This window comes from Athene noctua, chromosome 1 (assembly GCF_965140245.1).
Source record: "Athene noctua chromosome 1, bAthNoc1.hap1.1, whole genome shotgun sequence".
Taxonomy (NCBI): Eukaryota; Metazoa; Chordata; class Aves; order Strigiformes; family Strigidae; genus Athene; species Athene noctua.
In genome coordinates, this window is record NC_134037.1 from 128,282,808 (window position 1) to 128,306,421 (window position 23,614).

The 23,614-nt window shown below is 44.9% G+C and overlaps 1 protein-coding gene across 1 annotated transcript; it reads left to right on the top strand.

The window, feature by feature from the left end:
- Positions 1-239: 239 nt before the first annotated feature.
- LOC141970550 (uncharacterized) lies at positions 240-14,970 on the top strand. Its single transcript, XM_074927184.1, has 10 exons — positions 240-311; positions 2,280-2,357; positions 4,674-4,746; positions 6,712-6,823; positions 7,466-7,610; positions 8,676-8,789; positions 9,358-9,502; positions 10,823-10,971; positions 11,425-11,564; positions 13,454-14,970. The coding sequence occupies exons 4-10, from the start codon at positions 6,718-6,720 to the stop codon at positions 13,573-13,575; spliced, it is 921 nt and encodes a 306-aa protein (XP_074783285.1). The 5' UTR covers positions 240-311; positions 2,280-2,357; positions 4,674-4,746; positions 6,712-6,717; the 3' UTR covers positions 13,576-14,970.
- Positions 14,971-23,614: the final 8,644 nt, after the last annotated feature.

The following is a 23,614-nucleotide window of genomic DNA, read 5'->3' on the forward strand; positions in this document are numbered from 1 at the left end:
GAGGAGGACGTGGGGGAGCCCTGTGAGCGGCAGTGGTGCCATGTGACTGAGTAAAATTTTACAAAACAAAGGTATCTGGCCATGTAAATGTGTCCTTGTTCATTCCTGCTTAACTCTGCTGTTTTCATCATCTGTTCACAGTCATCCTGTTTGAAGGGGTGGGTTGCACTGGTGAGTTTCTAGTTTCTTGCACCTGTACTCTTCCTGCCAGCTCCAGAAAGTGCTGCCTGTTCCTGGTCTGATGCTGCCTGCCAGACACTGCTGCAGACTCTTGGGCTGCCCTTGAAGGCAAACTTACCAATGCTTAACCAGTAAGTGAGAACATCTGGGGAGAATGTTTTCTGTTGTTTGTCTCATGAAATTTAGCTTAGAAGTGTAAGAGAAAGAAGGGAAAAAAGACAAAACAAGAGTGGAGCAAAGTTTATTTTGGAGTTATTTAAATGCTTACAGCAATGTCCTTAGAGTTCAGTGAAAAGGTTTGGAGATCAGTCAATGAATGTTAGCATGGTAGCTGCCTTAGTCTGGTTGAAAGTAAGTGGGTAGTGGATTTCTATTACTATTCTTGCTCCCCTAAACCCAGAGAGATTTCCCTGCTGCAAAAGGGTGGATCTGTTCCCCAACAACAAAAAGCAGATTTTCCTTAAAATACCCAAAGGGTATTGCTAACATAGATCCTCTTCACTGTGTGCCTGTCAAATCCCATCCCCTCTAGCAGCATGGAAAATCTAATCCCTGGCACTGAAAGCATCCAGATTAACCCACTGCAGGATTAGGATGTTTGATCTGTTAGATTAGTGTATTTGGTTGTCAACATTTGCTGAACTTGGCCTGAAAATGATTTGCAGTGAGGTTGCTGGCACACTAGGCAAGGCTGGAGTCAAAGGCTGTAAAGATTAAACTGGGGCTCTGAGTATGCAGAATGCATTCTGGATTTAAACCCATTATTACTGATGGGGACAAAAGGCTTTTGCAGCCTGGTCTGGAGTTGCTGAGCTCCTGCCTTGCTAGGGAGGTGTTCAGGGTAGCTGTGATAGCTGTGTTCCAGTTCAGTGTGTGTCAGGGCAAGGAGGATTTCTGACTTGACCCAGGGATCCCTGCTGGTGGCTGCATCTGGGGCAAGGAGTTGTACCAGTTGTCTCACATCTGTATTTGGGACTCAGAGCTTCAGGTCAGCTCTTCCCTGCCTGTGCACATCCTTTGGTGTCAAAAGCTTCTTTTCATAGGCTATTTTATTGAGTTGCCTGGCTGGAAGTGAATATAACTACTACCCTGGCACTAGTTTTGTTCAATTATTTGTGCTAGTCTCCAGGTAAAGAGATAAACACCACTGTCCTAGATGAAATTAGAGTCTGTCTTGGTGTGGAAAAGTGGGTTCTCTGGTGCTTTGCTTTCTGGTAATGATGGTGTGTGCCATTAAGTGGGTGAGCTGCCCACAGATGAACTTGTCTCAGTTCCTTCACAGTGCAAAATGAGTTTGAGGGCAGGGTCTCCACAGTGGTACCTTTTAGGCAGAAAGCAATTGACTTCCACTTTCTGTGCTAGGACTCAAACTGTCTGTGCTCATAATGTCTTATTTCAGCTACTAGCAGGGGGATTCATGTTTAAAAATCTCCCTCCTGTCAGCAGGGTGTTAATTCCAGTGTAATTCCAGTCTGCTCATGCTAGCTCAGCACCTTGTAAATGCTTACAGTGCTTTTAGTGCACAGTGGAGTGACAGCAGACCTGTGGTTCCATTGCAACCAGTCCTGTGATTGTGTGTGAATGGGTGTCTGAGGTGCACTGATGCTGGTGGAACACACCATTGTGCTGCAGGGAGTGTGTATGGGGATGGATGGGCATGGTAGATCTCTTCTTGAAAAGCATCTTTTTCCTATTTTTTTTTCCTCTGGGAAATTACAAATGAGGGCTCTAAAGATAAACCTACAACTTTTTTCTTGGTAATACAGGAAGAGCATGTATATTCCTCTGCTTATCAGTGGAAAACTGCTATGATGGTAAAATAACTGTTAGCTGGAAACTCTTTCTTCCATCATGACCCAGGTGAATGCAAACTTACATTTGATTCAAAGCAGCTTGTCTTGAAAATACTAAAAACTGGCTGTGTTATGGAATTGGTTCCAGTGATTTCATTCAGTGTTGTTGCTGAATATTTCTATTTCAAGACACATCATTTTGTGAATGTGAATTGTATCACGCTTCCCTTTGCATACAAACATCAACAGCCATTTCTTGACTGAAATGTACATAAGTGCAACAATACAATTTTTCTTTCTCAACAGGTCAGCAAAGATTCAATTGGAACCCATATGAAAGACATAAGTCTCTGAAAGTTCTTTCAGTGAAGATCCACTAGAAAGGTAGGGCCTTTCCATAAATGCTTGCTTTGAGTTTGACACTGGTATCTTAGAGCTATAGCTGTACTGAGCATTTCCACTTCTGGTAGTGCTGTGCAGCCTAGTGAAGCCCATGCTGTTCATTTTTTAACACATTTATAAACACTAAGTATGTTCCTCTGTACTTTGCAAACATACTTTAGGGGACTTCTGTAGAGCTGCATGATAAAATTTTAAGTATTTTTTCCAAGGCCTGTGTTGCAACTTATTCTGAAAAAATAACTTCTGAAACCCAGAACATGGGCCTGAAGCTTCAGCCTGGCTTACTGCAGCAAGCAGACAAGGCCACTGCTATGCTGGCATTGCTTCCAGTAGTCTCACCGCAACAGCACAGGTGCATTACAAAATAACCAGCAAGAACATGGGACAGCAAAGTGTGTTTCTCCCACTTGGCCAGTGCTTCCTGTATGGAGAATTGCCCTGAATTTAGATCAGCATGGACCTAGCTGATCAGCTGTGCCTGACAGATGTGTAAGATAAAGTTGTCTGTATTAAGTGAAGAATTTCAGACTACCCATTTGTTGGATGAAACTGCAATGTCTGTGTTGAGGTTGTTTGGACTATTTGAGTAAAAACATATATGCGTATATATGCTATATATAGTGGGCCATAAATAACACAGTCCAGCATGGAGAAAGTGCATTATAGATTTTAATATACTAGGAAGAGAGGACTGTGTGATATGTGTAATGTTCAGCCCATACTCACTGTAATAGCACTTACAAAACTGTCTATGAAGATAGTTTCTAGGACATGAGGAGAGTCACTGTGTACATATCTGGGGGGATACAAAGCAAAAAAAGAGAAAGATGTTAATGCCACCATGCTGTGAGCTCAGGCCTTTGTTTTCTTCAAGGGACAAGTTATGTATGAGCAGTTCTTGTTTGTGATCAGTGTATAGCACATAATGTATTATCTGGCTGATATGAAATAATCATACTTAAGCCACTGGTTTCCTCATCAGAATACCTTCAAAGGGTGGGCCTCAGATCTACACAGATAGGGTAGGCAATAACAGTGCTGGCTGGGTGCCTTGCCCTCTGCTGTAGCTAGCAAATCTATGTTCGTGTAGGCTTTGTACCCCTATCCCAAAAGTCAGGGGAGCCCCAGCAGGGTTTATTCCCAGCCCCATGATAATGCTTCTAATGGGTGAGGATAGGTGCTATCTTATTCATTGCCTTTATTTGACATCGGGGAGTCCCCAGCAAGACTGTCTGCCTGGTAGGCACTGTAGTTGCACAAGGTAAATAACATTTTGATGCTGAAGCATATCTTTAATTGGCTATAATAGCTTCAGTTTTAGGGGAAACATGTAGAAATATAAAATAAAAGGTGTGAATGTGGTGAGACTGCAGTCCTGTAGCAGGCAGAGGTGCAGGTGGAGACTGATCACCTAGTGTGCCTTGCTTGGCTTCTGTGGGACTGGCTTGCAGGGCAGGAGCCTCTTCTGTATCTGGGAACAAAAATTTACTTGTGCAATATGCTTGAAACCAATCTCTAAAAAAAAAATCCTGGAAAAATCCATTAATCCATTTCACACTTCAAGTTTTGGGTTATCTTCTCACCTGTCCTTTTGGTTCAGGTATAAGGAATCATCATTGGAGGAGAGACCTTCAGATCTAGAAATCACTTTAAGCCCAGGTTAGAGGATTTTTCAACAGTGTGTTAAACTGCAAGGAATAGATATGAAGTATAAAATACAGGATTACTATACATCTTTGCTGTGTAAGAGAAGTTACTCCTATCTATACAATGTTTAACACTATAGAATGTCCCTTGAATGCCAGGTCTGAAGGAGCTCAGCTTTCAGCTGCCTCTGGGGCTATAGGAAGATGTGTAGCTGCTCACAGGATCCAGACCTTGCTATGTGTTGATCTCCATCTTCCCCAAACACCAAATTCAGGTGCTTTTTTGCAGCTACCCCTGCAAGTGTCCCCTTTCCCATGCAGGAGGGCTGCCCTAGCTATGGTTGAGACCAATAATTTGCACTGGAGTGCTCCATTTCCCTCCTTGTGGCAGACAGGAAAGGATGAAGCAGGCAAGAGCCCATGAGTATGCACTCATTAGCTGTTGTCTGCCAGAAAGTTGGGAGTGTGTGTTGCTGAGGCTGTTATAAAAGGCACTCGTTAAGTAATCGCATTTCTCTTGCATAAGTACTTGTTTTTAGGAGACTTTAGCCAACTGGAGGCTGCAGCTCACAAACAGAAATCATGTTTAACTACCATGATTTTTAAATGCGTGATTATTAATCTGCTGAAAGTTGTATAAAAATCTCTTTAGGTAAGGTTAAGTGGCAGAGACTCTTCGGTGCTGGTGGTAGCTGTAAAACACTGCTAACAACCTGTGGAGCCTTGTAAGTAATATTTCTGATTCTTCTAAAGTGTGCTTGTGACTGAGAACTGCAGGCAGGGAAATATTGTGGATATTTATTGCTGGCAATAAATTAGAGGGAGTAAGGAGGTGAGAGACAGTAGTGAAACTATTGACTAGTTTTAAAATAAGGCTTTCTGCCTAGAATTCTGTGAGGAAGTATGGGTTTCTCTGAAGCTGTGTAATCAAATCTCTTCTAAATATGCAAATGAAGTGTGGTGAATTCAATTACAGGACTGTCCAGAGAACATAGATTTGGCCTGACGGTGAGATCAAAGGACCATCTAGTCCCATGTGCTGGCTTGGAGTGGCCAGAAGTCAGTGTTACAGAAAATAAGAATAGAAGTATACAGTGATATTTCCTGTCCTACATTTATCCCAGCTTGCAGAAATCTGCAGGTCAGTTTTTTTCCTGAGTCAGAAATGTTATCTTTAATAGTATAAGTGTGTTTTCTTTTTAGAATTTACTAATTCCATATATCTGAAGACAATATGTTGTTTTAGGATTTGACTGCCATAAATCTAATTGGGATTTGATATCTTGTTATGTGAGTTCTTCCACATAGGGCCTTAATTTAAAAAAAAAAAGGTGGTTTTCTGTTTAGATGAAACTGAAAAGGGAAAGCTTGTATAGACTTACAGGAAAGAGAATTGCACTTCCCACTTCCTTGTCATGTGTCTGGATGCAGCTCAGTCCACAAACAAAGCCTGCAACTATAAAATCATCCACTGAAGTAGGAACTGGAATTTATTGTTCAAAGCTGAGCAGCTTGGAACAACTAGGTTGTTATTCCTGCCAACCCTGGAAGGCATTGAAGTGCCATTGTGTAGAGAAGGCAGCTCAAGTACTGAGCTGTGAGGGGAAATAAAGCTGCCCATAGTGTGGATGCATGTATGCTTACTCTTACAGGTGACAACACTTTTCTATGATAGAACAAATGCTGGACTAATTGATATCACTTGAGAGAGCTCAAGCCACTACTTGCAAACCTTGGAAAAATGTAGTATGTAGATTTTACAATCTGTAAAGTTTGAGGCCTGCTAAAGCATTTAAATCTTATTTGCAGCCAGTAGATGAGGAGGTAATACCACCAAGAGAAGTTATTTTCTAGGAGTTACAGGATTAGAGAAGTAAATGAAAATCTATATTGAACTAAAAGGTGCTTGGCTGCAAAGCCAAGACTTTAACGTTTTCTTATTTCTTTCCTAAAGTAGGCAAAATGAATAGGCCTGTCTGCTTCAGTAAGACTGTAATAGTGATGTAAGGCAAGCTGGAATCACTCTTACACTTGCTTGCTAATTATTTAGACATTAAAAGCTTTGCAATACACTTGAGCTATGTCTTGCACTATGCCAGTAAGGGAGAGGAGGTGGTGGAGCAGACTGCTTGCTGGGCCCCCTATGGTTTTCTGCTTCAGCTCTGCAATCTAGCAAGGTTGCTGCTGTGGGTCAGGGTTGTCCAGAACCCAGGCAGTCTTCCTGGGTGTCTGTAGTGTTTGTTCTTCATCCAAAACTTGTATGGGGGTGTTTAGCCATTACAGTGCTGGTGGCTGGCCAAGGTTGGTAACAGTCTGAGATGGGTTTTTCTCCAAGATCATTGGATTATTTCATGGATTTGGAGAGTTTACAGTCTCAAAAACCCATGAGAGATTACTAAAGACACTACTACTAGAAATCCTTGAGCTGTTGGAAGAGTATTCTGGGGGAGTATCAGTTGCTTGCCCTGATTTTTGGGCTATTTTCTGGGCTGCTGAAACTTCTGTCAAGAGAATGCTAGTTCAAAGATGCTCCCAGCCTATGTAAGGCCTCTTCCATTCTTATGAAAACAGTGCAAATAAGTCAGTGGTTAACTGTGGAATTTACAATGTTATTTCTAAAACAGTCTCTAGGACATGGAACAAACAGTCATATGCTAGGACAGCCAAACAATATCTCTAATTTGTTGCAGGGTAAAATGGATGCTATACACAAGCTGAAGATTTTGGTGATGTTCCTGTCTCTGGCTACTTTCATGGCCATGGTGATACTGAATGCTGGAAATGCCACTGGGATTTTCAAAGGTAGTGCAAGCAAATTGTTCAGAGGTGGATTTCATGCATTTTATTTAATTATACAAGGTGCCTCAGATGGGGTAGATCTGATTGTTACCTCATTCTCCAAATATACCTTGATCTGTGAAAGACAGAAGTAGCTGGTGCATCTTCCAGGTGTTACAGCCAGGTGCCTGAGCTTTCTCCAGTCCTTTGAAATCCAAGTAAATGGTCTTGTCCCTGGTGAACCTGAGCAGGTAAAAGGCAGTCTTTGCATATGTTGCCCTTGTATCCCTGGTGGAAGCTGTTCAGGCTGCTTCTGTGGGTTTATACAGGGCAGTGGTGCTTGAGTTTGAACACTACCCAGCTGAGTCTGACAGAAATGGGCACTGTGCCTCTCTGGCTTTCACATGCAACTGGATTTTCTGGCTCTGCATAAGAAGGAAGGTGCTCAAGGGTTCCCACAGGGACAGTGATCCCATAATGGGTGTCTAAAGGCAACCCAACTGCAGCACATGGCTTGTTTTCATCAAGGGCATCCTCTTACCTCCTTCAGGTCCACTGAGGTGTGGACTAAGCCTTGAGGAAGATTGCAGGGTGAGGGAAATCAGCAGTCTTTCCCCACCCTTAGTATGTAGTAATACTTGCCTGCAATAACATTCCCCACCACAGGTCTGTTCAGAACAACCCCTGGAAACATCTCGGCGAAGTACAACACTGACTTTACACCAGCTGGCTGGACTTTCCTCATCTGGAATGTCATCTATGCCTGGCATCTTGCCTGGCTTCTCTACGCCTTGTCAGGGATCTGTCGAAGGTATTTTTCCCTGCTTACAGTATAAATGAGGGACAGTGGCTCTTCCCTTCTGTAGCTCAGTCTCTTACCCCCTTTTCTGGGGTTTCCAGTCAGAGTAAGTCCACTGCCATTCCTCTTGACTTGACATGCTGAAGCTCTGCTGCTGGAACATCTTAAGTTAGCATCCTAAGCTGGGAAGCAGTTCCAGAAGAGGAACTGCTCTAACATGTGGACAGGTTACAAAGCACATAAACTGTTCTGTGAGGCCTGGTTTCCACTGATTCATGTGATTTACCCAGTAGCTGCACTTATCCACTAGTAGAAGCCCCCTGATGTGGGCAAAAAAAATTATGGAGCTAATGATTTTAACAGTTCACTGTTATGGATTAGAGAATTAGCATTGGTAAGTCTCTTGGGTTGTTGAACTGGACTTGAAACTCTTCCTGGGGCTGTGAGATCAATAACTGCTTCATGCAGTACTGTGTAATAATCTGTGATGTCTTCTGTGGGATAGACTTACACTGAAGCTCTTCTGTCAAGGGGGGACCATGGACTTAGTTTGTCTTGTGTATCTGCTGTTTTTCACATGACTTGTAAGAAGTTGCTCAGTTGATACTGACCAATGCTGAAGGTTGAGGGAAGCATGAAGTATGTGTTTGTATAAGAGTGATCAAGTCTATACACATGGATATGCACACACAATATATATGCACTCAGACTATGATCCCATAAGCTTTTTTTCCTTGGGAACCAGGCTAAAATCCCATGACCATACCATTGCTGCTACCACCAGTGGCACAAGCTTTGCAACATCTGTGGAGCAGTCCTTAGTACCTGCTAAATCTGAGATGGTACAGTAGTGGTGTGGAGACAGGCAGTAATTTCTTGTACCATGGAACAATGTCTTGATAGGGAGAGCCACAAGGACTGTATTGTGTCAGAGAAGGATGCAGAGAGTCTGATTTAAGCTTGAAATATTTAACTCCACTGTAGAGTCCCTTCCCTGTTAGTATGAGGAAAATGAGGCCAGGGAAGTTTAGTCAATGCAGGCATTGTTTTTTTTTCCATATCCACTCTTCCTGGCAGGAATGAACTTGGATGTGTCTACGTAAAGCCAGACTTGCTGCCAATACCTTTTTATGTGGTGTGGATTCTGAATAACAACCTCAATGTTGGATGGCTGTTTCTGTGGGACCGAGAGTAAGTTGCCTTTTGTTACAAATGCCTTCTAACCCTCTTGTTGGGACTGCCCCAATACTTCATTTTGCCTTTTCCAACTATGTATGAAGACTTAATCACAGCTGTGAAATGTTGTGGCAGGCCTTGGCAAAAGGTAGCCTTCACTAAAAGTTTAGGGCTTTTACACTGTTTTCATCTTGCTTGTGAGGTGCATTGGTTATTGAAGTCTAAGATCTCCTCAAAGCTGCTGTTCTTCCATGTTTTCTTTCACAGGTAAGAGGAGCCATGCTTTTCTTCATGAATACGGTTAAGCTCCTTGCCTTGGATTGTTTTCATAATCATGGTCATGTGAAGGGCTTATAATAGCACCACTGTCAAGAGGTGAAGAAATGAGTTGCAGTCAGGAAAATAACTGCATGATTAACAGAGTAAAGCAGCAGTATGTCAAAATGAGGGCTACATGTAGTGATTACTTTTATTAAAGGCTGATTAAGTTAAAGTCAGTAAAGGATGACTGTGAATTAGGGCATTGTGACACCACTGGAAAAAAGGTATTGTATACTGTGTGTGTGCATTTTCTTTGTCCTAGATACCTCCTCCCAGCCCTGGTGTTCCTGGCAGTCCTCACTTTTACCACATGTGCCTGCCTCTTCATTTCACACCAAGCCTTGAGCATGCATTCCTCATGGCTTGTGAAGGGTCACAAAGCTGAGCTCTGGCTCATCCGCATCCTGGTATGTGGCATTTGGGAAGCTGTGCTGTTGGTAAATGCTTAAAAACATCTGTGCAGTGCTGAATGTATCAAGAATGAAAGGTTCAATGGTAGGAGATATAGGTAAGGGAAGATTTTTTTTTTCCTAACTTGTGTCTGCTGCAGGTGCACACAGGCTTAATTGCATCTGTTTCCTATCAGACATCATGGGAATGATTCAGAGCAAGGTATATCCCTTGTACTTCTCCAGCTGCTACAGAATGAAATTTTTAGTGAAGTATGAAAACTTCAGCCCAGACTTATTCTTCTCACTCCCAAACATATTTCTTGCAAAGGAAGAAGCCATTGCTAAGGGTGGCTTCTGTTGCTATAGCTGATGATGTCCCTGGTATCTGACTACAAAAAATTATGTATTTCTTATATGGGGAAGTATACACTACTCAAAGCTTCAAATGCAGCAGTTTTGCCAAATTCTGGAAGAAAATTATTTTTCTGCTGTCCCTGAGAAGAGTGAGTGTTTGGCAAACTGCACAGAGAAAATAAGATAAACATACTCATACTCCATCACTCCTTGGTCTCCCTCCCTGTACCTCTCTCCTAGCTCAAACCTCCACATCCAGGAAACCTCACATTGCAGTTCCTCCCATGGCAGCTGTGTGTGCTTTAACTACCTTTGGTTCCTTTGCTTGTTGTTGATGTTGCTGTTAGAAAGTGGGTCAGCTGAAAAAGCCCATCCAAGGATCTAGAGGGTTTTTAGTGGAGGGGGAATCTGCGAAGCTGAGAGGCTCTGCACAGAAAAGTTCCTACTGACCCTGATGGAAATGTGTCTACATCTCTTGGCACAAACTGGGAGCAGGATGGTGTTCTTTACACCCTTGTATTGCATATCCTGAGGCACCAGTATAACATGGGGAAAGGGGAAGAGCTGGGTTCCCCATCCTCACTTAAGAGTTACTCCAGCCCTTGATATTGCCTGCTGCAGGCTCCATGTAGCAGAGATGTTTGTTGGAAGGTGGTTGAGATTCAAAAAAACCCTGTTCTCTCTGCCTGTTACAGCAGCCTGGAACAACTGGGATGGGCAGCCAGGCAGGCTGTGCTTTGGGGTGTGGGTGGGGAGCCCCTGCTGGTGTTGCTAGTACAGGGAATTCTGCAGCTGCCACTGAGGTGGATCTCTGGGGTACTTTGGGGACTCCAAGGCTTCAACTCCTTTTCCACATTAAGAGACATTTCCTGTAGTGAGATCCAGAAGGCTGGTTTGACTGCCCCAGGACCTATGGCTCACAAAAGACAAGCAGAAATTACCTTTTTTAATCATTGCTTGTCATCTTGTGTGTTGTGGCAGGTCCAGAATGGGCTGGCACTGTATGCAACATGGACCAGCATTGCCACTCTGCTGAACTTCGCAGTTGTGTTGATCTACAAGTGGAATGCATCCAATGAGACAGCAACAACAGCTTCCCTAAGCATCCTTGCTCTTGTCCTGGTAATATGGTAAGCAACCTCATGGGTTCCCACCAAGCCTGAAGGACCCTTTCCACATCTCACAAATAGGTTGGATTGTCTGTCCCTGTACCAACACTGAGTACAAAGGGCTCTGGCACAATGCATAGCAGATGAACAGGGAGCCTGGGCAGAGCTTTTCTTCCCCAACCCTCAGCAATGCAGATAAGCATATGCTATGGGCCTGGAACAGGTTGCATGAGCCCAACCTGCCCTAGGTTTGCAGGTAAAGGCTTGATATGGAAAGCATATGAAATGTGGCTTTATTTCCCTAAACTTACCTTTGATAAATTTTCTGTTGGTCTTAGGAGTTTTAGTAAATGAACAGTTTTGGACTCTAGCTCAAACTTGCCTGAAAAACATTTTGTCCATTTCCATTCTTAAATCTTTCTATGGAAAAACAATACAGAGAAAAGGCTTACTTTGGTCACTTTTTCTTCACAGGTTTTATCTAGAAAATTTCTTTCTTGACAAGCATGTCTGCTATAACCTTACAATCTACCCAGTGGTCATAATAGCTCTGACTGGTAGCACATGCAAGAACTTCTCATTTTCATCCCCAACAACAAATGGCATTTTTATAGGTGAGTCTTCTGGAATGTTTCCAACTCTTACAAAAGAAGGCCAGTAAACACTTCCACATCTTTCCTGTGTATTAGAGGCAGGAAGACAGACTTGTCTCTTGAAAAGTAACCTTTACAAAAAGCAGAAGTGGGATTTATTTGAAGGTATTAATTTTGCAAAGTAAAAAGAAGAGCAAAAGTCATTGCCATGAGCCTTTGGACTGGATTCAAACCTTGTATTGTCTGAAGTACACTTCCTGGTACAGTGTTTGCCTTACCACTCTCCATCATTCACTTGAGTCCTCTGCTGGTAGCTCCATCTGCAGTGTAGGCCAAAGGAAGAGCAGGTCTGGGATGAAGGCTGTGGACTTTCATTTGCCCTGTATCATTTGGGGTTTAGGAGCAGTGCATAAAACCCCACCTGCAAGTGCTGTGTTCAGCTCTGGGGATCCCAACATAAGAAGGACATGGACTTGCTTGAGCAGGTCCAGAGGAGGCTACAAAGATGATTGGGGGGCTGGAGCACCTACTCTGTGAGGACAGGCTGAGAGAGTTAGGGGTCTTTAGACTGGAGAAGAGAAAGTTCTGAGGTGACCTTGCGGTGGCCTTTCAGAACTTAAAGGGGACCTATAGGGCAGATGGGGAGGGACTCTTTATTGTGGAGTGTAGCAATAGAATGAGGGGACACAGTTTTAAACTGAAAGAGGGTAGATTTAGATCAGATATAAGGAAGAAATTCTTTACTGTGAGGGTAGTGAGGTGCTGTCACAGGTTGCCCAGAGAAGCTGTAGCTGTCCCCTCCCTGGCAGTGTTCAAGGCCAGGTTGGACAGGGCTTTGAGCAACCTGGGCTAGTGGAAGGTGTCCCTGCATGTGGCAGGGGGGTTGGAACTTGACTATCTTTAAGGTCTCTTCCACCCCAAACCATCCCATGAATCTACAACTTTGTTTCTGACCCAAGGAGAGGGCCTGTATCTGAACTTTCCAATGCAAAACCCTCTGCGTGCTTCTCTCCTCCACAGAGCTCAGGCTAGCCTTAACAAGTTTTTCCTAGGATTATTTGGTTGCTGCAGGCCACTGTAGCTGAGTAGTCATCCATTGTAAGAGGGCTTAAACTGTCTGAATACTGTACAATCAGTCTGACAAAAGCTATGCCATTACGAGTAGCTTTATTCTGGCATGAAAGGGACTGAGCTGTGTGAACTCTGAATCCTGCTGTTGCAGTTTGAGATGCTTATTCCCACCATAGGGTCAGCAGAAAGGAGCATGTTCTTACCCTTTAGCCTTCCCACTGCCACATACCAGTGGCTACAGCTAATTTCTAGACTGACACCACTGTTCCAGTATGTGCTCCCTTTTGCTGTAAGGGCAGCTGGAGCCTCATAAAGCCAAAAACAGCCAGCAGGACTTAGCAGAGCTTGTCTGCCAAAAGTATGAGGGCACTGGAGACTCACCTCCGGATAGTTATGGCCACCAGGAATGTGAAGGTATGTGTGATCTCTGGCAGACAGCTGTGTTCCTGCAGTAGGTGCATTTCTACCAGCAACACTTCATTCTTAGTGGTTCAGCTTGTTTGGTGGGTAGGACAAGAATGTGCTTTTCCCAGACTAGTGCATGTTTCTTTATATAGTTCAACTATTCTTAGAGTTTTGTTAATGTAATACCCTTTTATTCCTGTGTCCATAAAGCCTCCCCTTTTAAAAATGCCTGACCTGGAAGCATTGGGCAAGTTTAACACTGAACTCTGAAACATAACTGATGGGAGGGGGGGGTAATGGCTCTTTTTTTTTTTTTTGGGGGGGGGGTGTATCTTTCTCTTTCCCTGAATGCCCTCTTATATTGGGAGCTGGGGTATGACAAGAGGCGTCGACTTTCTCTCATGCACTAACATGCTCCTGTGTTTCTTTTCTAGTTGTTCTGCTGGCAATTACTTGCTTGATCTTTACTGTTCGGCTGGGACTAGTCATATGGAGACACTGTAAGAGACCACTGGAAGTGTCAGAAACCCTAGACCCATCAGGCACCGTGGCCTGAGACATCTGGCATGTTGTGGCAGATACTTTTAAAGGGAGAAAAAAGAATTTTGGCATCTACTGATCTGTCCTTCCATTATCAGTTGCCTTGTGCTCTTCTGTTTCTTTTCATTTGAAATGTGGATGGCTTGTGTTTGCAAACCTGTCCTGCACCCGTATTCCTTCAGATCAAGCTACTCGCAGCCCCACCTTGAATCTGCATCCTCCTTCATTTGCTCAGTGCAGGAAAAGGTCTTTCAGCTGAACAACTCACAGCTCAGTTGTCACAAAGGTGCAGAGGTGCTCTGGCCCTGCCACTGCAATGAGGGCTAACAGGCACTTGGCATGCTTGCACAGACATTCCTATGTATGATTTAGAGCTGCACTTAGTGAGCTGTCCCTGGGAGTCAAGGTGAGCAGTGGGAGGTCTAGCATTCCTTTGGCCATGCGGGGTATCTTCAGGCAGCGATGGCTCCTGTTTCTACTTCATCCTGATGGGAACAGATACAACTCTGGAGATCTACCTTTGGTGGTGTCAGTTCTGATGTTTGATGTCCAAGGTGGGGAGGAGGAGTGACTGAATACTTCTGGCACAATTACAAGCCTTCAACCTATTTCAGCTTGTAGCTCTGGAAACTGAAGACACATTCATTCACTTTTCAGCATACAGTAAGGTAGCTGGGTGTCTGCCCTGTTTTTTCCTGACTTTCTCAGCTAAGTTAGTCACTGTCAGCACCCCTGTGGACCCATAATAACAGCAGATGTATGTTGTTCCTGCTCTGCCTGTAAAACGGAGGAGATTTTGGCCAGGCAGGAGCAGTGGGTTGCCTTTCCCTGCGCTGTGCGGAGTGAGCAGCTAGCAGTTTGTGCTGGAGGGTGGCTTGTAGCCACTCTGGCAGGAGGTAAGATGTACAGATGAGGTGACACCTGATCTGGGGTAAAGCCTGCTGCTTCAAAGGAAACCTGTTTAAGGAGGAAAAAAAAAATTTATTTGACCCAGTAGTGTGAGTTCATCCTGGATCAGTGTTTTCTCATGTGGCTTCACCACTTCTGAGTTGGTATTAGGAAGCCTAAAAGTGGATTAACTGCACTGTTGGACCACTGCCTATTTCCTCTGCCTATTTGAGAATTTGTGATGCACCACTGGTGTCTGGAAAGTGTTTCTATATAACAGGTGCTTTCAGAAGCTGAATATCTTGCAATATTACAAAGGTAGATTCTTCTAAAAGAACCTTTTTTGTTTACAATTTAACAAACATAATTCTTTATATTTACAAAGAACAAAATTGGTGTAATGCAATTCCTGTTGTAATTCTCTTGTGTTGTCTTATTTTCAAATAAATCAGCTCATTCCATCACTCTTCTGCTAGCTCTGTAAATCACCTAAAGCAGCTGTCCTGGCTCTGACCTCACTTGTGTCCTGTGTCTTCCTGTGACCCTGGTTCCTTGCTTGAGCTGGCTTCATCACTGCAATGCTCCTGGATGTAGCTGCTTCCACTGGTTGTGCCTTCATCAGCTGTAGAGGCAAAGACTTGGGTGATGCAGATTCCGATGTATGGTTTAAACTCCTCTGCCTAGCACCTTGATCATTAAACTTCTGTTCCATAAACTCTGCCTTGCAAAAGCCCAGCTGGTAAATTCCCAGCAGCCTCTCCCTAAGCTGCTGCCTTTAATACAGTGGTATTAAATCCATGGGTGTGTGGATTAAGGGGCAAGGTAAGGAGTTGGTGTGAGGCTGTGCAGCTCTGGAAGGTTTTGCATCCTCAAAGATTTGTAAACAGCTCCTGGACCAGGGCAGCTGCACTACCTTTCTACAGGATATTAAAGCTTTCAGGGACTGTCTTGGTGTCTCTACTAGTCAAGTGACTAGAAACTATACCACAGGATACAATTAAGGTATTAATAAGTTGAGGAGAGTCAATGGGGCTTTTGTAGAGGGAAGCAATGTCTCTCAAACCTCTGAGTTCTCTGAAGCACTCAGAAAGCATATAGGTAAGGGTGAACTGTTTTATATTGCCCCTGGCTCAAGAGCTGTGGCATAGAAGGCAATGTCCTTCCATAGGTGATTAAAGTGGGAAAATAGAGGGGGTGTTTCTCTCCAGCAAGGGAGGTTGTTAGTGGCATGTGTCTTCAGACCTGGGCTGGATAATGTAGTCGATTAACTATCAAACAACCCCTTGGTTTTATTTAGGATACTGAAAGAGAAGGTTTGTTGGGGAATTGCAAAACTCTTGTGAAATTGAAATCTTATAGTATAAATAATGGGTGGAAGATATTGTAGGTATGTACCAAAGGATGCCTAAGGGGAAAAATGAGGCTGTGCTCTGATCTGGCCTGCCAATCCTGCACAAGACTTGGAACTATGGTAGCTATTCTCACTCAGATATTTCCACATCTGGCAAACCATATATTAGGGATGGTTAGGAAAGGAGTGAAATTGAGAACACACTTGTGCCTCTCTAAAGCTACTGTATGCCCACATCTTGAGGGCTTTGTGCAGTTCTGGTCCTTGCACTTCCAGGAGATGATTAAGGGTTTGGGAGAGGTTTGGAGAAAAGCCATGGCATCAGGGAACAAGATGTCTCCCTGACCGTCTGTGCACCCCAGAGCTGAGGAGCCACTTGGACAAGGGGTATGTGAGCCCCTTTCCTGGGGCCACCTTACTGTGCAGGGCACAGGGCTGACTGCTGCTCTTCACCCTGCTCTTGCTGCTTCTAAATGAGCTGTGAAGAGAGCCTCAAAGGTCTTTTTCTGAGTGGTGATGAGGTGCTGCAGCAGGATCTGGTTAATCTTTTGTAGACCTCCCTGGGAGAAAGCCCCATCGAATGCCCTGAAATGATTAGGCTGTGCTTGCCCCAACCCCATTTGGCCACCCATAAATAGGCTTCTGATACCCAAAATGTCCTCCAAGCACTGTTCCCTCAGAGCTGGGGCAGGCAGAGGTTCTCATAGCTGTCCCAGCATGCAGACCTCCAGCCAGCTTTGGGAAAAGTAGCTTTCCTTGCATCTGCAGCAGAAATAGGAGCCTAAAAATACTCTGCCTGCCCCTTTTTCTTTCTGCTGGGATGGAGGGAAACAGATGAAAAATAAGTGTGAACCTTCCTCTTCCAGCCTTGGGCTAAAGATAGCCTCAAGTCTATTTTTAAAGGCCTTTTAAATTTTTTTTCTGAAATGCCTTATTTTCATTTGTTTTCAAAAAACACTGATATGCATTTTTGCACACAAGAGGTTTTTCTTTCAGCAAAGCTGCATTTTGTGAAGCTGGAAACCTGCCAGCTTTTTAGCAAAAAGAATCAGTTCAGCTTTTGTTTCCATGAGTGATTATAGGATTTGGGTGAATTTTACCAGATTTAAAATTTCTTGGAAAGCTGGGGGCCATAAGCACCTAAAGCTGAAAAATTAGTTTTGTTTCTGGAAAAAGTCCTAGAAAATGCTTTTGTGTCTTATAGCTCAGCCCGGGATCTAACCTTGTCCTCTGGGCTGCCTTGCCTCCCCAGGGGGCTGGAAGACAGAAGGGGCTGGCATGTTCCCAGGACATGAAGGCGTGCCTTGGTTTCTGATACCAGAAGCTGGATTTACACTTGGCATCCTCTGAAGGGATTCACTCCATGGCTAAATGGAAGGATAGAGAAAAGCAGGGGGATCTGTAAAGTACCACTGTGTGGACAGCCCCAGGGCCAAGTCCAGGGATGCTCAGGGATGTCATCTCCTACCAGCGTGGGCCAGCTCCTGCCCAAGCTCCCTCCCACTCTGTGCCTGGAAGCTTCCATCCAAGAGTAACCTATCAGTTTAGCAATATTTTATCCAGAGGGCTGTATCAGCTGGGCTGGATGTTGCTGAAGCTGTGTGGCAGTTGTTTTCAGTAAAAGTTCCTGGGAAAATCTGATTTGGAAAAATGTTGCATGGAAGAAGTTGTGGGTCAGGGGAAATATGCATTTGAACTGAGAGAGCAAATGTGTTAATTCAAAAGGAATTTTTAAAAAATGGAGTTATAAGCCCCTTGATCAGGCTTTTATTAAAGTCTATGCAGCTTCAAAACATGTCTTATTTCTTTGATTAGGGCTCAGACCCTCAGACACTGTGAGAGTGGAGATTCCGGGATCAGGGCAGGCTTCCCTTTGACACCTCCCACCAGCAACAGTATGCTCTGGGCTGTGCTCCTGGAGCCTGCCCTGCTCAGAGCCCCAGGGCACTGCACTCCTCTTGGGATGCTCTGGGCTGCAGAGCTCAGGCAGAGTGCAGGCAGGAGCATCTCCTGCTGGGCTTCCAAAAACCAGAGCACCCAGGCAGAGGAGATGTTGTGTTACAGTGTAATTTGATCTTGGCTTGATGCTACCCTCAGTACTAACTACTTTATATTAAAACATCTGTGAAAAGGAATAATAAATAAATAAAATTGAGCCTGCTCGAAAGAAGAGATGCTACACTGTAGTGTAAAGCACCAAAGCAGAAAGCAAGATTGCCTTTCATCTGCAATTGGGAGCAATTTTGCAAACCCATTGCTCAGCTGTGACCAGGGACGATGGGTGTAACAAGAAACAGGCAGCAATGCTGAGATACAGGTGCAAGTGGCACTGGCATGGCAACACTGGCCACCACCAGTAGCAGGAAAGGATGGGTGAGACTCTCGCTGGTGCCTTGTCACTTCTCAAGACATCTCATTGGAGGCGCATTGGCCTTGGAGAGGAAACATAAAGTAGGGTGGCTCAAAACATGGTACCCTGAACACTCATCATCCTGGAGTTGGAGCAAATCCAGCCCTTCCTGGCTGCACCTCCCTTTCCTTATCTGTAAAGCAGAAATAAACAGGACAAGCCTCTCTGTGGCAGACTGTGAAGATCTCCAGATAAAAGTGCTGAATATATACAACAATGATTAAAGGCATCAGCACCCTTTACTATGCATACAGTCTAAACATGCTCAGGCCATCCCAGGCTCTTTGAAAACTGTTAGATGTTTTCAAGCTAAATATTTATTTTATCTGTGTAGAGCCAGGACTGCCCCATGTTGGGAGATTAGCTCAACTCTCTCTGTCAGAGACATCTTGGCAAAGAGTTATGGGCTCAGGCAGGGCTTGTGCATGGACTGAACACATGGGAAAAAATGCTGGAGCAGCCCAAGAGCCCGACCCCGCTCCCAGCAGAGCCAGGATGCCAGCTCGAGCATGCATTGTCCACGTGATAGCACAATGGGCATTCCTTGCTCTTAAGTTTGACCCAAACCCCTTGAATAGCCACACAAGGATGCTGTGTTTTCTCCCTCTTCTTTGGGAAGAAGGTGTCTAGGAGACCTTTGCCCAGGCAGCTGGTGAAATGTGACATTTAACCAACCAAGAAGGGATGTTGCCCACTCAGCATGGGACTGATTAGTGTGAGGGAGCACTGGAAGCGACAGTGACATTAGCTGGGAACTTGGTTTATGTCATTTTTCTAATAAAAACTTGAGCTTAAAAAAAAATGGGCATTACTGGAAAGTATTTAGCTTAAGTGACCCATGGCACAAATTATATTCATCCAAGAGAGAGAAAAAAAAAGCGTGTGTGTGTGTGTTAGTCCCTGTAGTTACTATTGCTTTCCCTGGCAAAAACGCGTATTTGGCCACACATTTTGCAGAAAACAGAATAAAGGAATAATTTGCTATGAGATGTCCCCAGGGCTGAGAGAGGAGCAGAAGGATGGCATAGAGCTGTGCCAGACCAGCACAGGAGCTAGAACCTGGGTTTCTTCACCCCGATGCTTTACCTTAAACCCATTAAAAATTGCGTGTAGAAAACATTTGTGTGATGTTGTTGCTTTGGGCTGTGGTCCCTGCCAAAAATGCAGCCTCCTGGGAGACCCACTGCATGTCCCCTCATTCAGGGGGTACCTTGCCCCCTGCAAATCTGTTTCTGCCCCATGCTACTATCCTTGGCGTGAGAAAATTCCCACCAGGCGTGGTGATGGTATCAGTATGAAAAGTCCCATTGGAAAAAAGCTCATGCTGGATGCCTTTAAAGAAGACTAGAAATCATAAGGAGACACCCACTTCGTGTCTGATAACAACAGCAGGGATAAATTCATGGTCCATTTCCAGCATGCCCTTATATTTGTTATCCTTGTGAACTGGGAGTGCTGGAAGAGATCAGTATGATGGGTTTTGTCCGTATCTTCCAGCAGGGTCAGGAGATGGTCACCACCACGGTCACCACATAGCCATCAGCTGGGTCTGTGGGAGTCAGTGATAGGCTTGGGGGGTTCTGGTGCTCTGCGAGGTCTCTAGAGCAGAAATGCACGATTGTCCCCATTCACAGGAGGGTTGCGTGGCTTCGCACTGGGAGCTCAGGAGTAGTGCAGGCATAGATCTGCAGGCTTAAAAGTGTGATGAGTGCTAAAGATTTGCTCCCTGCTTTTGCATGAGCTGCGAGCACACCTTGAGTGAGAGCACTACATCACTTTCACTTAAAGGGCAAGACAAGGAGAGCAGGAAAACGCACTGAGAGCACATGCCAAGTGAAGTGTGGAGGAGCTGTGATGGTTGTTGAAGTACAGCGACTGCTGCTGTCAGACGCATTGGCCACGGCACCAACTGTGCCCTCTTCCCTAGCTGCACCATCCCCATCCCCAGGGCAGCCCCTTCCTGCACCGCACTTTCACACCAGATGGCAAAATGCTCTTTATGGGGAAAGGAATTTTTACTTAATTTATCACCAACTAACGCAAACTTCTAATCACTGGTTTGATTACAAGAAAACAAGTAATTACATGCTCAGGTAAACAGTCATGCATGAGCTGATCAGACAGCCATGCATGGACTGAGTGCTCATGTATGACTTAAGCATGATCAGAGAGGGTGCTCAGCATGCATGAGTTGAGCACTAATGCATTAACTCCTCATGCATCCATGCTTGAATTAATGGCTCGCTCATGCTTGAGTTGTTTGGGTGCTCGTGCATGAATTAGTTGGGCAATCATGCATAAATCAATTGGGTGCTTATGCATTAACTATTTGAGCTCTTGTGCATAAATTAATTGGGCACTCATGCATAGAATAAATAGGTGCTCATGCATGTACTACTTGAGCACTCATGCATAAATTAATTGAGCACTCATGCAAGGACTAATTGTCAACTCACAAGTGAGTGCAACAAACTCCACAGTTCATGCCCAATATGTCACTAACCTGCAGTGGCCAGACTGACTTAGGACTACACGTGTCCTCCATCACCCCCTGAGGTGTTGCATGGAGTGTTACTGTCTGATCGCTCCTTGATACCCAGGACAGGCCCTGCACACCAGGGATGCTGTGGACATTTCTATACCTACACAAGAAGCTGCTCTTTGAGTGCTTCCGATGTCTCCTTTGGAGGACACCTCCCAATCTGCTTTGAAATATGGTATTTATGTATTTCCTCATGCTATCACTCCATCAGGCACACCAGTTCTCTGACAGGGAGCACTGGGTTCACCTAACCAAAAGCTGATGGGCAGGGACAGGCATAGTGTCCTCACATATGACACTAGCCAGAAGAATGCACCCTACTCAAAATAGTAGGAAGAAAAGCTGCTGGTGTGGTTTACAAGGATGGCTGGAAAACCAGGAAAAACACTGTTGTGGTTCCTCAGACGAGAACATCTTGTTCAGCCAAATGCAAAGGCAGCCCTTGAGGACTCCTGCAGAGACAAGGAGACGGGGTGATGGCAATAACGTTGATGCCTGGCTGGGAAAATGGGAAGGAAGCATTCAATAATTATCACAGTGTTACCACAAACCACATGCAGGCAGCTCAGCAATGAGGTCAGGACTCCTACAGTATCTGATCCTTTTCCTTTCCATCCAGCACCAGCACTGCAGGGAAGAGGGGCAGGAAGATGGTGGCTGAGAGCACTGAGCAATGCGATGCTCCTGCCTGAATCCTGGGCTGGAGCCAGAGGATCCCTGCTGCCCTTTGTGATATTTGACCTCACAGCTGCCACCAGCTCAAGGTGTCCCCAGTGCTGGAGCAGCTCCAGCCCACAGTGGCAGTGGAGGACATTGATGCCAGGCAGCAGTTGCTGCCTGATCCTGCAGCAAAACCAAATCCTGCAGTGCCAGCATGGCTGCTTGTGGATTTCTCTGCTCTCTGCAGCAAGTTTTTGAGTGCAATATTGGTTCCACATTATCAGCTTATATATGGAAGAGCCAAAGCAAAGCAAACAGCCATCCCAAAAATGTCCATGATACAGTGATGCAGCAGTTCATGCTGCTGAGCTGCCCTGGCGATCCAGTTCAGATGCTCATGCCCATGTCCCTGCGTGGGATGCCAGCCCTGCTTACCACCCTGTTTTCTGCCTGCAAACATGTCCAGAGGGCATATTCGAGGCAGAAATGTTGCTGCATTACAAATGTGCAGGTCTTAAGGAGCCTGGAATTGCAACCTGGGCCGTGGGGTGCATGTCCCAAGCATCACCCTGTGGAACCTGCATTAAAATCCTGCCAGGTTTTAATGTGCTGGCTGCATATTGAGGGCGACTTGCATGTGGACATCCACCCATGGGTGCAGAGAACTTGCTGCAGTCAGTCGAGATGATTTGAATTAGCATGATGATGCAGTGAGATGGGTTTATTTTTTTCAGTATTAACGAACCCTTACACATTTCATGTCTGTCAAATGAAAGGTAGCAAGTGGCATGAGGTGTCCTGGGGCTGGCTCACACCAGCCCTCACACTACATGAAACTCAAGCACTGGTGAGATTTTTAGTTCCACCCAAAACCTCCAGCATTAAGTTAAAAAGTGATTTCCTCCCCCTCACCTTGGGGAACACAGATGTATTGGTGGGATGGGCAGGCATCGGTGCTGCAACACCTTCACTGGCTCAGTCGAGTTGATGGGATTATCTGATGCCTGAGGTCAGGGAAACAACTCCCAGCAAGCTTTGGACCTGGGCTGGCATAAAAGGAGTCCTCACCAGGAAAGACCTAGAGCATCTCTAGGATCAGACCAACTTGTGGGGTTTTCTCTGACATCTTTGATGTGTAGACCAGAGAAGCCCATGGGGGAAAAAGAGCTTCTACCTCCCACCCTCTTCCACTGATGATGTCTACATGCAGAAGTGGTTGAGCCTCTCAGAAGATGTAGGACTTGGCATAAAGGGTTTGGATAGCTCCCTCACTGGCCCCAGCAACTTCCTGAAGGCTGTTTCCTCATTACTCATCTCCTTACATACCTCTGTAATCCTCTTGATCTTCAAACGTCTCTCAAAAGGCAAATATACTTGGTGTCAGACAAGACTGGAACAGCTGCCAGCATACTACCTTCCATGGTGTTGGGATGGAGATGGTTAGGGAAATTACTCCAACTCAACTGGTGAAGCAAGTATTTATTTGTTTTTTCCTTTTCCTTCCTCTGATAGAAAGGCAGGTCTCTTCCTCAACCATGATGGGATCTCCCATCTTTCAACACCAATTGATCACAAATCAAAGCAATGCTAGGTCTTCAGCTTCTGGAATAGCACTTGTTGCTGCTGGTCGCTGTGAGTGGCATCTCTAATGGTCATTATCAATATTCTGTAAATTGGCTCTGCACCAGATCCCGGTATCTGTTCTGGGCTGAGCCTGGTATCTGGACAAAGCTGGATCACAGCCTGTAACCCTGACTGTGGTTCCCAAGCCTTGTTTGCTTCTCCTCCGTGTGCCCAGGAAATTATTTTTTTGGAGGCCTGAACCGTACCAAGACTTGAAGGGAGTGCACAGAGAGACAAGGTCAGCCCAGAAAAAATGTGGGACCTGTTGCCTCAGAAGAAAGACCTACCTGAAACCTTGCAGACACAACCCCATTCCCCCATGGCAGCAAGGCTTAAGATGCAGTTTGAGATGCCTTTAAGTCTGGGCCCAATTTTTTTGTTACACTGACATTATTCTAACAAAAGTTGGGAAGGTGGCAGTGCCTGAAACCCCATGTCTGAGCAGAAGACTGGCTTTTGACTCTTGAAAAGCCAATCTGCTTGCTTAAGCTTTCTCAGCCAGAGTGTGTAGAGCAATAAAGAGCCTCTTGAAAGCTCTTGACAGCTTGTCAAAGGAGACATCTTACACTGTGTATGCTGAA

Excerpts from the sequence above, each read along its gene's own strand:
- LOC141970550 (XM_074927184.1), top strand. The coding sequence starts at position 6,718 with ATGGATGCTATACACAAGCTGAAGATTTTGGTGATGTTCCTGTCTCTG. Across the intron at positions 6,824-7,465 it reads TGCCACTGGGATTTTCAAAG|GTCTGTTCAGAACAACCCCT; the intron begins GTAGTGCAAGCA and ends TCCCCACCACAG. Across the intron at positions 9,503-10,822 it reads TCTGGCTCATCCGCATCCTG|GTCCAGAATGGGCTGGCACT; the intron begins GTATGTGGCATT and ends GTGTTGTGGCAG.